Below are 17,457 nucleotides of genomic sequence, written 5' to 3' on the forward strand. Positions count from 1 at the left end.
TGGCTTCCAGAGGAATCCAATGCCAAAGCTCTCACAGGGCAAGTGAAGGGAGTGGAGGAAAGAATGCTGGCAGGGGTGGACTGTGAGATGGGCTCTCTACATTGTCAGCTCACAAAGCCAAGCCCGGAGTATGTTGAAAAGATGGGAGTGAAGCATTTCAGGGTACTATCTGATGAACAGAACTGGGCATTTTTCTGAATCAGAAGTGATTCTTTTTCTGTCTCTGCTTTTCTGTCCCACACTGCCTTCTTTCTTGTGATTCCCTCCCTCCCCGCCGCCCACAGAAGACCAGACAAATAATCAGTTCTCATTCAGTTTGTGAAATAATTAAGCTGTAGAGGACTTTAATACTAATGTTGGCGAGCCAAAATAGTGCATAATATTGGCACTCGGCCAGAATTGGGACATTACAGCTCTGTCAGTGAAGCTCCTGTTTTCTGACAGAGAGCTTGGTTGAAATTAGTCATCTTAACTACTGATTGTCTTGGTAGAAGTAAGACCAGACCTTCATCCTGTGAAGATCTGAAGATAACTGTCCCCTGAGTATTAACCTCTGAGCTGGTAGAGTGCTCAGTAGTATTTGCTGGTGAGAACTACCCTACTAGTTTTTCTGATTGTTCTACTTGAGACAGTGAAGTAGCTTAAGAACCATTCTGGCATTGTGAACAGAGAAGGAGCACTCCATGGCTTTTCCAGAGCCTTCAGCAGTATTTGGTCAGTGGCTTCTGAAAAGCCACTAGGGAGCTGCCCCACGTATTCTTTTCATACTTTGTTATGGGAGTCCTCTAGGTGAAGGCAAAACCTGAGTACTTGCTGATGGATTTTTGTTTTCTTTTAAGACTGGATCTGTTGATCAGTGCTGTCCTTTGCTTTTGAGGATGTTCCTGACATAGGATACTACATTTCTTTCCATCAGAAAAATCTGAGCTAATTGTAATGTGTGAAAATGTGCAACTTTTAGAATAATTTTTTCTGTTTATGGGTATTAAACTGTTGGAAGAAAATGGTTTAATGAGTAACACTGCTTTTCCTCATTTATTACTGTAATGTGTTGAATCTTGTTATAGGTATGAATAGCTTGTTATATTCATTTATTCATTTTATTTAGAGCTCACTATGTCAGAAATGTAAAATAAGTCTCACTATTGTTTTATTTATTTTTTCAGATGTTAAGGCTGATCTGTACCACTACAACAGTGCAGAGGAAAAATGTAGGAGCCTCAGGACCTGCAAAGTACACGGAGGCATTTATTAAAAAACAGATTGAAGAGTTCAACCTAGGAAAGAGACATTTAGCCAACATGATGGGAGAAGATCCAGAAACTTTTACCCAAGAGGATATTGATGTAAGTACAGTTGCTCTGTTGGAGAAGTAATTTACTGTAGAGTTTCAGATATTGAAAGCACTTTACTTCAGCATGAGCCCCTCAGCTCTCTGTGAATTTTAATCAAACTGTCAGAATAAGGAAGAATGCTACTATACATTGCAACTGTGACTGTGAAAAGAAATTCTTCTGCTGCTACCATGTGAAGTCAGACATCACAGTATAGAACTGTATGCTATATCTTGTTAAAGCACAGGAGGTTCTTTTTAAAAGTACTAATGGATAATCCCTTTGATCTGAGGTTATAGGAGGCACTGTAAAGGTTTATGTAGCATTTCAAAACATTTACCCACAATTTGACCTGCTGTGTATATTTAGAGTTTTCTTGTGTGATATGGTGGTTGCTGGTAATGTAAATTAAGTTTTATAGGGTATTTTACAACCAAAACACTGTTTTAGCTTCAGGATTTTAATATAGACGTGAATTTAAGCTCATATCAGTATCTACAAACATACCATTTTATTGTCATTCCTTCTCATGACTGGCAGATGGGTGGCCTCCTCTTTCTCTCTGTCATTTAGGCACATGTAAAGATATGCTCCCTTTCAGTCAGAAAAATGTTTTGTTGCATAGATTTTTTTCTTTTATGTCCCACCTGGTCTTCACTTCTGTCATTTCTGTCTTATTTTATCACGCATCAGAGGTAGGGAAGAGAAATGTAATTTGGTGACATTCACTCTTAGGTGAAGCTGCATGAAGTCCTGTGGCTGAAGTTTTCTTTGCACAGCAACAACACTATTACTATTAGCTATGGCAGCCCAGTGTATTAGCGAGGCCCGTAGGACAGGTGTAGTACTGTGGCAAGTGCAAAGAGAGAGGTGTCCGTGGTTTAGTTTTTTTCAGGGCGAGGAGACTGTTTGTTGCCTCTCTCAACAGGAAAAATCTGTCTCCACAGCTGTGTCCATGTAAGAGGTCTTGACAGTGTGCTTATTCCAGGAAAGAACTACATCTGTACGTGGTGAGACAGGCTGATTTCAAACATGTTTGAGTGGCTTCAAAACTAAGTTCTGAAAACTACTCTGAAAATAGGCAGCAAGGTAGAGAGACACAGAGTTAATGGCTTGTTGAGAAAAAGGCTTAAAAGAGACTTGAGCTTTATCAGGTGTCAGAAAATCCATAAAGGAAGCTTGATTTCAAGTCACAAATCCGTAGGAAATCAAGCTTTATGAGTACAAAGCTTTGCACTGATACTGTGTCTAGTTTCCTTCAGAGCTGTAAGTATTGTTCTGCTCTTCTACAAACAAGTGCCAGGGCAGAGACCCTGCCAGTCTCAGTGCAGAGTGGATAAGGTCAACAGTCAAAGTATTCATCGAGGTCAGCAGTAATAGCAGGCTGTTTCCTTCGTTGGGTTTTTTATTTCTGTGCAAACTATAGAATTTCCTTCTCATGTATTTTTCAGATGTTTTTGCTTACCTTTAATGACCTTTATCTTTTTGAGTTACTTTCTTGTAAAATAAGCACGCACAGACCTATCACCAGAATACATCCCATGTTAATACAGTACAGTGATGATGCTGATAATTCAGTTTATCTGAAAGGTTAATGGTGGGAGAATGCATTAGCCTGTAGTCTGGCATCCTTCCTTGGTAGGGTCTAGGGAGAAGGCTTATCAAAAGCAAGACTGCAAGAAATGCTGAATGGCCATATATGAGTAGTGGTTTCTTCTTTGTGAGCCCATAGCACTATGATCATTTGCACAAAATTAACTGAGTTCCACCATTAATGAAAGCAGACTCACTCTGCAAATTAGCTTTTACAAATGCAGTGAAGGTGACAAATATGGGACTGCTTTGCTGACTGTTACTGAAAAGATGGAGAAGTGGAGCCAAAAGAGTAGTGTTTTGTTTGGTGATACCAAGTATCTGCAGTACATGTTTGATTTCTCCGTATTCTGTCAGGTGTTGGGAAATAATTAGAGTGTGTAATAGTGTCTGCTATGCATAATTAAATTTCTGTTATAAAAATATAAAAGCTCCTTAAGCACTGGCAGGAGAATTATCAAGCTTTACATTTTGAACAGCAGTAATACTTTCTGATGAGTGCTTATATACCTCCATGTCTTCTGCTGTTAATCAGTCTTTGCAGTGTATTTCAAAAGTAGACATCATAGGATTCTGTCCTTCACTGGAGTTTTAGGTATAGTTTAATAAAAGCTAAACCTTGTGAAGTTTTAGACGGGAAAATAAGTTGACTTACTTGCTAATCCTCTGGATGTTGTGGAAGCAGAATTGCCTCTTACTGATGCTTTTATTTAGGAATGAAAAGTTAAGCTGTGCATTACAACAGTATTTCTGGAGGAGAAAAAAAAAATCCAGCAAATTGATATATAACTCTGCACAAGTCTACCAATTGCTTTTTAATTGGTATTATAGACCTCACTCTGAAGCTAGGATGTTTTATTCTCCTATGTGTGAATATGTGCTATGAAGTTTTTCTAATTGATTTGCTTTGCCCATTCCATTTGATGTATCATTTTTCACAATATTTCATAATTTGTGCTCATTTCTAATGAACAGAGTCGTTAGGACAGGCATGTCTAAGTACAACTGACAGCTAACATTAGGTGCCAGATGCAGTTTATAAAGCTATGTAGAACTGCAGAGAACAGTTTAAATAAATTAGCACCTGTACATTAGTCTCACTTGCTGGTAATTTATAAGCGAATCAGTAGAGATGACATTTAGGTAAGTCATTGATCAAGTTAACAGCTGCATACCCACTGTCCAGCTGGGATACCTAATTAATAGAGATTGCAGTCCTGACCTAGTGCTTTTCCCCGTTTGAGTCTGTAATCCTTTTATTTTGTGATTTAACTTACAGTTGTAGTAAACAGCCCACAGTCATTTTCCACTGTCAGTTCTGTGATATTCCACTTTAAAGCCCAGAAATCTAAGTAAGATTAATACAAGAGGAACATCTTAAGCTTCATGACCTATTTATATGCCAGTATTTTTATTATTCATTTTTATGCAGTCACTAAATGCTCTTCCAGATAGGAGCTCATCATAAAGCAATACTCTTTTCCCATAAGAGTTAGTAAAACTCAAAAGCTAAAGATCTATGTTCATTTTCTCTTGTTGTCTTATGACCTAATAGATTGTTGTCAAGCAGATGGAATAATTTGAATATATAAAATAAAGCTTTTCTCCACTAGCATATATACTGTTGGAAAAGTACCAGTAAGATTGTTAACTATGACAATGTTAAATGTGGAAAAACTTAATTTCTCATAAGGTATAGTTTCTTTAAAAAAATTAAGACTTCTTTAATGCAAAATGACTTCAGTTGCTTTTACAAGTGGCTCGGCACATCTCATTTCTAAATAATGTTCAAATTTTAGCAATGCAGAATGCTAGAAATGAGTCAATATTGGCATATGTGAAATGTCAGAAATGTTATTCAGAACAAAATGCATTTCTGAACTTCCTGTCGTCTGCAAGAAGAGTGTCTAGTCCAGCATTGTCCTTACAAGAAATAATTTATTTTGTATTGTTTTTTAAATAGTTGAAGATAGAATGCTTTTTTCAACTCTTTTTTATTTTTTCCCCCAGTGGAACCAAACTCTGTATCAGTATTTTCTTACTTCTGCATCAATCTGAGATGATGACTGCTGTACTCTTTTTTAAATTCTTTGTAATAATGTTCTGTGTTTTCAAAAGTTGAAATGAAGATGGAAATAAAGTCTGTTTCTTTCAGCAGGCTTTTGTTTTGTTTTTTTTTCTCTGCAAACTCTAGACAAGACAATTTTGTTTTGAAAATTATTAGATTGTATAAAAATAGTTTAATATTAAAATAAGGTGGGGTTTTTCACATAAGGCTAGTGGATTGTTTTGTTTGTTTCTTTTTTTTTTCCCCAAGAGATGCAGCTAAAATGGTATGTCACTTTGAACTTGAAACTTCTTTCTGTCCAAGCTAGAATTCAGCTTTAGATAAGGAGTGACAGTGATTAGGTTGGTTTCAATAAATTTTAGTAGTTAATTGTTAGAGGAAGATTTTATTTTACAGAACAAACTTAGGTGTGTCACTGATTCTTTTGTTGTTGTTGTTAACCTTTTCTGTCTTGTTAAATAAAAACCCCTCTGTTTCAGAGTTAGCATTCTGTGTCCCATTATTGTTTCATTGATTCCTGGGTTTACCCCAAATATTCTAAATTTTGAATGCTGAAAACTGTTGAAGAATACTGCTAGTGGGGTTTGAAGGAAAACAGCTGTTCCAGAAAATATCTCAGTCTGAGAAATGATGAAGTACAGTGACTAAATGATGTGATTCAAGAGGCACGGTTTAAGAAGGGAAGTGGCTCTCATGATCAAGTTGAGGAGTAGAAGAAGCTGAAACAGCTTTTGCTCAGGTGTTTCATTAAAATGTTATGGCATAAAGTGTCACTTCTCTCTTCAGTGTTTTGATGATTAAAGTTTCGTATATATTTAAAAAGGAATGAGCTGAATTCTTGAGCCCTCTGCCAAAAATGATACTGCTGCAAAGGAGCCCTAGGGTAGAGGTTTTTCTTTCTTTTTTTTTTTTTTAATTTCCTCCCCTTATTCTTTCTTTGTTTTCTATAAAATGCTTTTCCTCAATGGATGTTACTTTGATAACTATCTTTGCACATGACTTGAGCAGTGAGAATTGGTGGGATGTTTTGTGTTTGAGCTGTAGCTTCAACAAAAGTGTGGAAAGACCCCTGGGCAAGATCAATTTAAGAACTGAACTGTTGCAGTCTGGTTTCTCTAACCCAGTATGACACAGTCAACTCTACTTGACTCAGTCTATTCTATTGAATTTTTAGTTTCTCAAGACATTATGAAAAAAAGGGAAAAGTAACGCTTACACAGCTGAACTTGTTTGATTCAGAGTTAGTCTCTGACATTTGAGAAAGTGAGTGAACAAAATTTCTTGGCTTATAGATAGGTAGGAGGGGAAGGAGGATCAGACATCAGCATGTGCAACATATACAGGGAAGCGGGAAGGTGAGGGTGTGGCACTTACACTGAATTTGCACAACAGGCCACATGCAGTGCTAGACAGATTACTTAATAAAACAGTTTGCATGTTTGAAGGACTGCCAGATCTGGTTTTTGTCTTGTTTTTCTTTTTTAATGGGAATGAAAGGTTGTTCTCGTTATTCCAACTGGCTTGAATACAAACTTAAAGCTGCAAGTGAAAGACATTTTGGTCCTGTGGGCAGTATATTGGCTCATCTGGTCCCTCAAACCAGTGATGATACAACAGAATTCCTCTTAATTTGCTACAGGAATGTTAAGTTTACCAATGCAGTTTAAGAAATGTCTGATGTAAACGATCTTTTACTAACGTATGTTCACTATGATCTGCTTTTTTAAAGGTGTGACTACTGGATATTTTCTTTTTCTCCGCGTGAATTAATAGTAAAGTTTAAAAACAAAGGCTTTCAAATCCTGAAAGGAGATGGCTAACATTTTTTTTAGTAACTCATAGCAGCAGCAGACTATATCCATTCCACCTTTTTCAAGTAATTTATGTAATTATTTTTGGAAACAGCATTATGTTACTAGGTACCAGGATTTTTAATTGTGATTCTGCTGAAAATAATTATGAATGTTTCATTTTTAGAAAGCTCTGGTTTGTTTTCAAAGACAACGGCAACAGTGTGATTTGACAAACAGAACTGTGAAATAGCAGCCCGGAACCTGTGGAGTCTGCAGTGGGGTGAATGTCTTATATAGCTGACATGTCTTTTATAGATGACATGATGCCCTGAAGAAAGTAATTCTTGGTCATCATATTCAGCACAAGAGTTTCTTTAATCTGGAGTTCAAGTCTATATAAACCCTAGAAAGAAGGATGTGGACCAGGACCCTTAAGCTGAAAACCACTTTTGGAGTGGAAAACTACAGTTAAATCTAAAAGGTTTATCTGGGCTTTTACTGCTAGCATTTACACCTTGATTATAAAGTTTTAAGAGGGATGTTCACCTGCTTTTTGTGTTCAGGAATATGCAGAAGGTACAGCTTATTCTCTACGGAATTTCGTTTTGTGTCGTGGAGATTCCTTGAGAGGAAACCTAGGTTCCAAATCTGAAGACGTTGTCAAAAGATTTCAGGAAAATAATTTCATGATTATATGCTTCAGCTGCACTTTGGAGAGACTAATTCTAATGTAATTCCTAAGATTGATCCACCATCTTTTTTACTGCTAGTACACAGGGGTGTTAAGAATTACGGGGGAGGGGTTTAATACTTTTCTACAAAACTGAAACATTTACATAGATAAAATCAGCTTCTGTAGATCAAGTTCCCAAGAGGCAGTCTGACTTGCTCTGTAGGTGCTTAAAATGCAGTCTGAGGAGCCAGCTATGTAAAATTAAGAAGAAACTTCTGAGTAAAGTTGAATTGGTGTCTGTTGCATCCCAAGGTAGTTCGTCCTTGATTATGTTTACATAAAAGGGAAAAGGCAGGAAGACTCTATTTCTTTCCATTTTGGAACAACAGAAAAGCAAACTTATAAAATGAACTATTATTCTTTGGTTAATTATTGTGTGTAGAGCTGAAAGTAGATGTTAGGATTTCTTAACGCAAGGTGTACTTATGCCTCTAGTGTGAAAGAAATGAGTATACACTTAGCAATATAAAATAAACTTTCCAGAAGCAGAAGGTCTCAGGTGGCAGCCACTTTCCTCATTATAAATGTCAAATTGTTATATTTGGCATTTATTAAGGCATCATAGTTACAGTAACTGTTTTGACTGAGATTCTGGAAATGCTTATATAGAGATTACGTCTTAAGTACACACACAGTCAGTCTCAGTATCCTGTAATAATTTCTTTTAATATATAAGGTGTTTGTTTAACATCATTTGGCTCACAGCAGATTTCTCTATTGTCATCATAATTAATCCCCATTTGTTCGTAAATAGGTGTTCAGTTACTATGTGTATACATAAAATGCCCGTTGACTAACAAATGGGAATACAGTAGTCACTAAGAGAAACAAAATCACCATTTTATAAAATCAAGTTAAGCCTTTTGTTTGCTTCAGAATTCTCAAAATTTCTGTTCAGAATGCCAGTAGGGGATTAATGAAAGTAATAGGTTAGGTCTTTTTACACTCCATGCATATTAAATCAGTTGAAGCACTGACAAACCACTCCAAGTCAATGGAAAAAATTATCGGCAAGTAATAGCCCTAAGGTAGCCTAACTAACAAAGAACCATTCTTCTTGAGAGAAGATTTTAAACTCAGATTTTACTGTAATTCTACTTTTCTATACTGTTTAATGGAAATATAAATGAGACCACTGCCAGAGGGGTTTATTTGGTTAGTCCATTTTACTGAACAAGCACAAGATTTCTATCTCTGAAGCTGTACTACCCGCTGTCTGAAGTTGGCTACACTTGCCAGACCCCTACATCTGGGTCTTTTTTTGATGGCTAGGTTTTTCTAGTTTGTTGTTAAAAACAAATGAAAATAAACAGCTCTCAGAAGTGCATATTTTTGCATTATTAAATTCTGGTTTACATTGAAGAGGGAGAGTAAGATTATGTTGAACAGAAATGTGTGTCATTGGGCTTAACCTTGTAAGGTGCTTTGCCCTACATTTTGCAAGAATTATTTGTATCGTTGTTATGCTAACTTTATTTGCTGAAGGCAAGTAATGTTCATTTTATACACCACTTAAATAGTGGTAAATATTGGTTAAGTAAAGGCAAAATATATACCTTGTACCTAGCGAAAACAGTGGTAAACAATGAGCGTGTAATGAATGTCATACATTTTTCTAAATTATTTTAGCAAACCTTTAGGTATCTAAGGAAAAGAAAGATGTCATTTAAGAGTCTTTCTTCTTTTAGTGATTCACAGTTGTTTCCAAATGCAGTGATCAATGAAATGCTTATTTAGGCTATGTGAAATATCTTCTACTGCCACAGCAAACACGGCTTTTTAGACTCGAGGAAAGCATGTCTGGAAACTGTAGAAACTGGGATTTTACATGTATAAAATTTGGCTTTTTCCTCTTGCTTTAAATAAAACTTCTATGCTTGGTCTGTCAGTAGGCACTGTTAACAAGCACTGATATTTTCAGAAAGAAAAATAGATGTTGGGCCTTCCTCTCAGAGTCACAGCATTTGATATTTTAGAGGAAAATCACTGTGTATAAAGGTGGTCTTTGCACTGGAGTAGTTCTGATAAGTTCTGATAAATGCATTCTATAAAAACTAAACTTTGCAGAAGAAAGTTTACTCATTCTGATGCATTAGAGTACAGCCTACAGAATGAGGTTTTACTTTTATTGAGGGTTCCAGAGGAAATTATGTGCTTTCCTTTTCAGCACAGCACATATGTGACATTCTTTCTTACTGATTTGGTTACCTTTAGCATTAACTGTACAAAAATTAACACTATTTTTTCTTCATAAGAAAGTACTTACGAAATGTTTTGATGATGATTTTGTGGAGAAAAAAAATCACAAGATCTCTTTCCTTGTTTTCAGAGAGCTATTGCCTATCTCTTTCCTTCTGGCTTATTCGACAAACAAGCCAGACCCATGATGAAGGTAGGATTTTTTTGTTGCTTTTCTGAATAACAACAGCATGATATTTTGACTAATGTTTTACTTTTGCTGATATTTGTTTATTTATTTATTGACAGCATCCTAGGGAAATTTTTCCAGAGCAGAGAAGTAAGTGTTCCTAGATGTTTTTTGTATTATTATTTCTAAGTATTAGAATTGTTGCATGTATAGAATTTCTTATTTTTATGGATTTATTCTTTTCCCTGTATTCTAATGATTGCCAAGACAAGAGCAATAAAAGTCTAATCTGATATTCTATATTTTAGGATAAAAATTATTGCTGGGTTGTGGAATACCAGTGGTCTTCTCAGAAATCATGTTAACTGACTAAGATAAATGGTTTTCATTGTTTAAAAATAAACAATAAGTAGGATGATGTTGAAGTCATGGGAAAACCTTTTCTTGGATTCAGTAGCTTTTTGTCAGAACTGTCTATCACATCCATAAAATATTCATTAATACTATTTTAAACTTCATTAATACTATTTTAAACTAAAAGTTTTCCTGGTAACTTTATTGCTCTAAAAGATTAGAAAATGCAGCTTTGAAATTGCTAGTTGAGAGAATAGGGAGAGTGGAAACTCCCAATCAGGTCTTTGGCCTGAAAGTCCTAACCCTACATTTCTGCCCATGCTGTCTTTGGTCTTGCTCCTGAGGCACCGTGTGAAGTAACAATTGTCAGTGATATGCCAATATGTTGGTCAGTTCACTAAAACTGACACATTATTTTTACATAAAACATTGAAAAGATAATTTCAAAACCCATTGTCCATTTTTGATTAGCATTTAGTATTAACTAGTAGCACAGGTGGGAAATTCTATATTCACTGAGCTATAAACTTAAGTTTCTACTTCAGAATGTTCCCTGAACAATAATTGCAACAAAATATGCTTTCACAGCCGCATACATGGAAATTCACACAGTCCACTAGTAGTATGTGTGGGTAAAAGTTCCCTGTACTCCTTCTGTTCTGATAAGTTTTGCATCTTTACGTTCAACTTCTACTGTATTGTATCTTAACGTTCCAATCCAATACATATCATGCTTATCAGACAGGTTCTTAGAGTCTTACCTTTGCCTATAGCTTATAGCTGGCTTCATTTGAACTTTACTGGATAAAATGGCTGGGAGTTTCTCTACAGTTCAATTTGTAAAAAACTCTCAGTTTTTATTTTTGTAATTTTTCTTTATTTGGAAGAGATCTTTGTCATACAATCTAAGTCTGATTTTTTTTTTCCAGAGTTGAAATTTATTTGTCCTTAAATAACATTTTGTAATGAATGAAAGCGGATGGGCTGAATTATATGGAATGTTTGTTTTCTTGCTGAACTAATTCTGTAAACTATAGGATAGGTGTTTTCATTTAAATATCCCAAATGTAAATATACCAAGTAACATGAACAAGTTCTAAAATCACCAAGGTTCTGAACATGGTGGATGCTCACAAAAGACAATTGTACTTAGTTTAGCTTAGACATATTACAATAATAAAAAACTTGCTTTTTTACAGAGCTGCTAATCTTTCATCTCTCACAATTATTATGTAGATTGCAGTTGTCTCTTACTGTGTACTTCTTTCTACTCTAAAATGTATACTTTCATCCGTAATACCACCTATACAATCTTTGAAAGTTGAAGCTGTACATGAGATATTCCCTTGTGTACAACTATATTTAGAAACGTTATGTTAAATATTTGGTTATAATTACAGATGGAGATTAGCTTTATACAAGATTGACTAAATCATTGTATTTTCAGATAGGTTGAACACTCATAAAATGTCTTTGTTCTCTGATATTCAAAAAGGTAATCAGTATTATGAAAGAGGTTTATAACTGCAGTTAAATATAAAGAATTTTTTTTTTAAGTGATTGTATATTGCTTTCTTGTTTAATCTTGCTTTCCATTAGAAATACAGTGGGGAGAAGATGGCCGACCATTTCACTTTCTCTTTTATACTGGCAAGCAGTCATATTATTCATTAATGCATGTAAGTATGTTATCTGTAATAAATAATGTCAGCTTCCAGTCAAGTATATGTTATTCTAGAGATGCCTGTCAGGAGGTCCTCACTTTAGTTATGTTTTCACAGTAGGTCATAATATCACCACTGAAGTTAAATGCAATGTATATTTTTCTGTCACAATATCCATTATTATGAGCATTTTTATGTCACATTTAAGAGAACACACTACATAATAGTTCTTGCTTTAATTTTTGGTTTACTTTACAGTTTTGGCTATGGACTGGGTTTGAATAGTCTGAACACTTTTTTGTAGGCTCTATCTGGTTGGTAGCATAAGGCTAGTAGTGAGGAATGTATATACAATAAAAATGGCTAGTTCCAGCAAAGTTCATTGTAGAATAAAAAATAGGATTTTTTTTCTTTCCTTGAAGGGCAAAGCTATAGGAAATGTTATTTGTACTGACATTTAGTGTGAAGAAAATTTGCATTTAAACTGCTTAATTGATTTTTCTAAGATGGTTCCATTCATGCAAACTTGAGGCTTTTTCTGATTAGCATGGTTCCAGGGGTAAAGGATCTGCATCTTTTACCTTTATGAAAAAAACTGTAGCTAATAGAACATCACTAGACCCTGAGTCTTAACATGGTTTTATGAACAGATGTTTCATATCTGTGACCATCAATGGCACAAGCATTATCTACGTCTTTAGGAGAGTTTATAGAAAGACGTTTGTGTTTCTTACATGTACTTACAGAAGACAAAAGCATTAATAATGTATGCAGAAATATTTAATTGGAAATTCATATCAGATTTTGTTTCCTTGTTAGATAGCCTTAAAAAGTTAGTTCTGTGGTTAGTCAGTTGTCAAAAAACCAAACTTTCTGTTCTCACAGCTTTACTGAGTATAGTGCTTTTATTAGAGTTATCTGATACTTATTTGTGTTCTGTGTATCCAAAGGACAAAATCCCCACTTGTCAGGTACATTTGTTTCTTTGGGAGAATAAAAATAAAATAAAAAACACTCCCCCCCCCCCCTTTTTTTTTTTTTTTTTTTGTTGACCTTGGGCAAATGAGCTTCTTGCCCTGGCAGAAATGAAATGAATGATAAATGTAGAGTGTGTCTTTGCTGAGTAATGGAGCTGCAGCATAGGCTTTCCACAGAGGTTTTCTCCTGCACAGCCCGAGGCAGCCCGAGGACCCCTGCTGTTCATTTAAATAGGTATGTCAAATCTGCCTCGAAACGCCGCTGGTTTGATCTGTGGTAATATTTGTGAAGGTTCCATATGGACTTGAGCCCCCTGCAGTGCTAAGAAATAATGTACAACGCTTCATGGTGCAGACGCAAATTTTCTCTGAAAAGGGATGCAATGCTGCGTTTTAGCTGTCGGAGAGGATGATGGAGCTGACGCGCTAGGCCTGTCAACTTGTTACACGGATGGGTTGCACGCAGCAAGGCTGTGGAAAATCTGTGCCTTTTAACTTTTCTACTTAATCACGGTTGTAGCATTGCCTTTAGACTGTATGCTACATTAATTCTCTTCCTGCCTTCTGCCTTTCATCCCAAGTTTCACGGAAAAAAGTAAAGCATGCAGGTCTTGTAGAGGAGCCTTATCAAACAGCTGTCATCTGACAAGCCATTTGCATTTGTTTTGGCTGAAACAGAGCAACCCAAGGGCAAGATGTTTGTTGCATTCCATCATAATGAAGAAATTACAAATTTTACAAGGAGCACAAGTTTATTTTTAGCTCTTCCTAGCAGTTAGAAAGAGTATGTAAGCTTGCCTTGGAAGTCTCTGGAAGCATAGTTCGCATTTTGTTTCTAAGAGTGTGGCAACCACCTTCAAACAAATGAGCTTGACAAATGCATTTTTCATTAGTATACGATACTTGAGTGTTCTTCAGCTGTTTCTGAATATTTTCATTAACTAGGCTTCTGTAAACCTAAATCCATTAAGTGTGGTTTAACAGGGTTTTTTTAGTTGGCCAAACAAAAGCCAAAATCTGCATGAAATTCCCAACATTGTTTTTACCTCTTATTAGAATAACGTGTATTTAACAAAATATATTTTTAAGTCTCAAAGCTAATTAATTTGGCTAGGAAAAAGAGTTGTATGTTAATACAACCTAGTGTTAGTAATCAATTCTATTTGAGGATGTCCTTTAAATTGCCATATTAAATCTAATAAACCAGATGAATGTAATATTTAGCTTAAACTTGTATGCCATTAATTACTACATACACCCACCTGGAACTTGAATTTTATTAATTGTTAGTAATATAACTAGTCATAGCATTATTGTGTAGTTAATGTTAATAAAAATCCACTCACTGAAAATAAACTGTATATTTATATGTATTATAACTGCCAATATACATGCTGTTATTCCTTCAGTATGAAATGAACTTTCATACGGGATATTTGTTAGATGCATTATTGTCTATTTTCTGCTTGTTGAATAAAGTTTAAGTGCGGGGAAAAGAACAATTTATTTTTCTTATGATACACAGAAGAATGTTTGTTGGATGAAACACCATTTCACAAACATTTGATAGTACACTTGATCATCATTTAACTTAAAAGTTTTTTAGAGTAATGTATTTTTGTAATGGGCAGAAAAAGACAAAATGGTCTCTTCATGCCATTGTGTATAGCAAAATAGTAATTCCATGCAATCGTGATTTTCGTACTTTTTTAGTGGTTGTGGATTGAGATAAATGCTTAAAAATAGAGCATTTTAACTCTTACATAAACCAGAACCTAGAAACTCTTAAAGTATATGCTGAACTCAAAAACAGAAGAAACAAAAGTGCAAACTGAGGTAAAATGTGGGCTCTGCAGCATATTTTAACCAAAATGTTAATATAATCTTTTTCCCCCACAAAAATCTCTTCCTCCAAGGTTTCATTTGCTAATTTCTTCCCTATTTTTTTATGCAGAGTAAAGTAATTGTTTATTATTTAACAAGAGAGTATCCTTGAAGAGATCTGAAATTTGATCTCTCTATTAGAAATGGAAGCGTTTCAGTACATAGCCAATCTTGTAAAATCAGCTATTTTGATTGTGTAATAGCTTAGTTTACAAGACACACAGATGTGTACAGTCATGAATTGGACTATTGAATCCTCAAGTGATTAGTAAAATCTTCACCTGCCAGCTTTGAAAAAGCAAGTGTGTCTCCAGAAGCTTTCTTTAGCCATTGGGGAGTGAAGATTTGTCAGATAAATTATTGGGCATTACATGTGATTCCTGATTTTGCAAAGGCTCATCCACATACTTTACTTCACACGTGAGTAGTTCTTTCAGTCTGTTGGCTTCATCTCTATACAGAGATTAGATACACGCATTAATTTTTTTTTTTTTTTTAGTACTTCAAAATTTTATTTCATAAGAGATGCAAGTCCACTTTCATTGCCAGAGATATGTAGGAAATTATATTTAGCATTTCTCTTACACTTGGAATTATTTTAAAATGCTGCTTTTTAATGTTGTTTGACTTCATCTCCTGTGTAAAGGGTTCTTTGTCTGAATAGACATGATTGCTGTAATTTAACCAGAACAGTTTAAAGAGATCATTTTAATTCTTAAAATTGCACATTCTTAAAAACTTAAATGTGCTATGGAGTGTTGGTGTTCTTTGGGAACCTAGGGAGGGTCTTCAGGAAAGTCATACTGTTCCAGCTGTTGTAAAGATTTATTTGTCATTGTAACCATGAATTTCTGAGGCTAAAAAGTAGTGGCTGGCAACCCATATCTCGTTTTATTTGCCCGTATCTATCAGTAGTTTCCAAATATGACAAAATCTTTAAGTCTTCTTTTAGCTTGAGTTGTGTTACCTGAAAGTACTTCAGTTGCTGTTTGGAAGCAATTCTGACTGTAGTTAGTCTGTCCTAAGATACTAAATGTGATTACCTCCCCGTGTCCTTTTTTAAAGACGTATAGTTGTGTTTAGTTTTTTGCTGACCATTCTAGTACATGAATCTATATGCCAGAATGTATTGGAGGTGAGTGTTTGTGAGGAGGCAGGCAGGAGACTGCTTTTGCCAGGTAGGATGGTGACACCCTTTGCCTTAGAAGGGCAAGAGGTAAGCCAAGAGGCTAACAGCAAAGTCAGAAACCTCCTTATACATTATTTATAAGACCTAGTACCCCAGTACCTCTTCTGACACCAAAATGTCATCTTCGTGCCTAGTTTGACTTCTTCCAAATGTGGAAGTGCATGGAGCTCGCAGGAATGAATCTCTGAGACTTCCAACTGAGCTCTCTCCAGGTAGCTGAGGCAGACACAACTGTCCTTCCCTTTTTCTTCCCTCCCTTTACAGTCCCAAGCAGAAGCTTCTATACTTCTTTTCCATGTCTCAACTACAGATGCCTAAAAATTGCTTGGTGCAAACACACCTCATGCCCTCTAACACAAACCATGTCTGTGCAATGTGTAGGCAATAATTTTTGCAGCCTAAGAGTCAGCTCTTATTATTAGTGACATGGGATGAATCTTGCCCACAGTAGTGGTACCGTGTCTTGTTGTCTTCGAGAACAACAGTTATATTTGTGAGGTTTGGAAATACTGAAAATGTGATTTGTGCTCTTTTATATGATGTTTCCTGCATTTGAGGATAAGAAGACTTTTTTAAAGTTAAAAATTTTTCCTAGTTTCTATCTGATATCATTATCTCGTGGAAAATAAAGGGTATCTGAAAGATGTACTACTATAATGTATGAGTTCTCATGCTATTTCAAAAGTGTATTTTATACTTCAAGATTTCTGACTGCAAAATTATTTAAAAAATACTTGTCGTTAAAAATGTCACCAGTGACCTGCATCAGAGACTTTTGTGAATTGTCTCTATTTTAAAGTGCTTTGAGTGCAGCTTAGATAACAATCTGTTATTTGTTCATACACTTTAAGTACAAATATTTTTAGTGTATGTGCAGGTGTATTTTATAGTAACAAACAAATCAGCTTGAACAATAGGAATTTATAACTAAGCAAGGGGCTTCTATTTTGAGTGGGGTTTTTTTTTAAAGCTGTTGCAGAAATTTCACTGCTTCCTGTTGCAAATCCCAGTATTACATTAAGAATTAGTATTTTGGTAGTTAATTTATATAAATACAATACAGAGCTGTCTCACGTTTCTTCTTTAACTGTTTTGTTCTAAGTAATACAAAGGAAAAAAACCCCAACCATTGTTCCTTGTCCCCACCAACTCTTACACTAGTTTCTCTCTAGTATTTGCTAAGACTCATATTAATACGGTATAGGAAAGTGGCTATAAGCTTTCTATTTTCACTTCTAAGTGGAAGTAAATTATTTGGTATATAAGTATTTGATTGTAGTACAACCATCCTATTACTTCAATATAATTTATAATTATTTCTCCAAGTACTTCTATTTAACTTGGGATTTGAATTGTTGTAATTCAGAGTTTTAGATGCTATACTGAAAAAAACCCCATGAAAATACTTCATGTAAAACATGTTTCTTTTGTAATCCTTTTACTATGACATATTGGGATATTTTCTTCTTTTGTTTTTTTCTTTTCCTGAAGTGGTAAATT

The 17,457-nt window shown here is 35.2% G+C and overlaps 1 protein-coding gene across 1 annotated transcript in view; it reads left to right on the forward strand.

Annotated features, from left to right (window-relative positions):
• The window catches only part of MRPS9 (mitochondrial ribosomal protein S9), a 33,977-nt gene that overhangs the window by 5,895 nt on the left and 10,625 nt on the right, over positions 1-17,457 (forward strand). Inside the window, exons 2-5 of the mRNA XM_050333386.1 lie at positions 1,167-1,346; positions 9,851-9,913; positions 10,009-10,039; positions 11,843-11,922. Of these exons, the coding sequence (XP_050189343.1) occupies positions 1,167-1,346; positions 9,851-9,913; positions 10,009-10,039; positions 11,843-11,922 (354 nt within the window). The remainder of the gene's footprint in view (positions 1-1,166; positions 1,347-9,850; positions 9,914-10,008; positions 10,040-11,842; positions 11,923-17,457) is intronic.

This window comes from Myiozetetes cayanensis, unplaced genomic scaffold (assembly GCF_022539395.1).
Source record: "Myiozetetes cayanensis isolate MyiCay16 unplaced genomic scaffold, myiCay2020 scf5-8, whole genome shotgun sequence".
Taxonomy (NCBI): domain Eukaryota; kingdom Metazoa; phylum Chordata; class Aves; order Passeriformes; family Tyrannidae; genus Myiozetetes; species Myiozetetes cayanensis.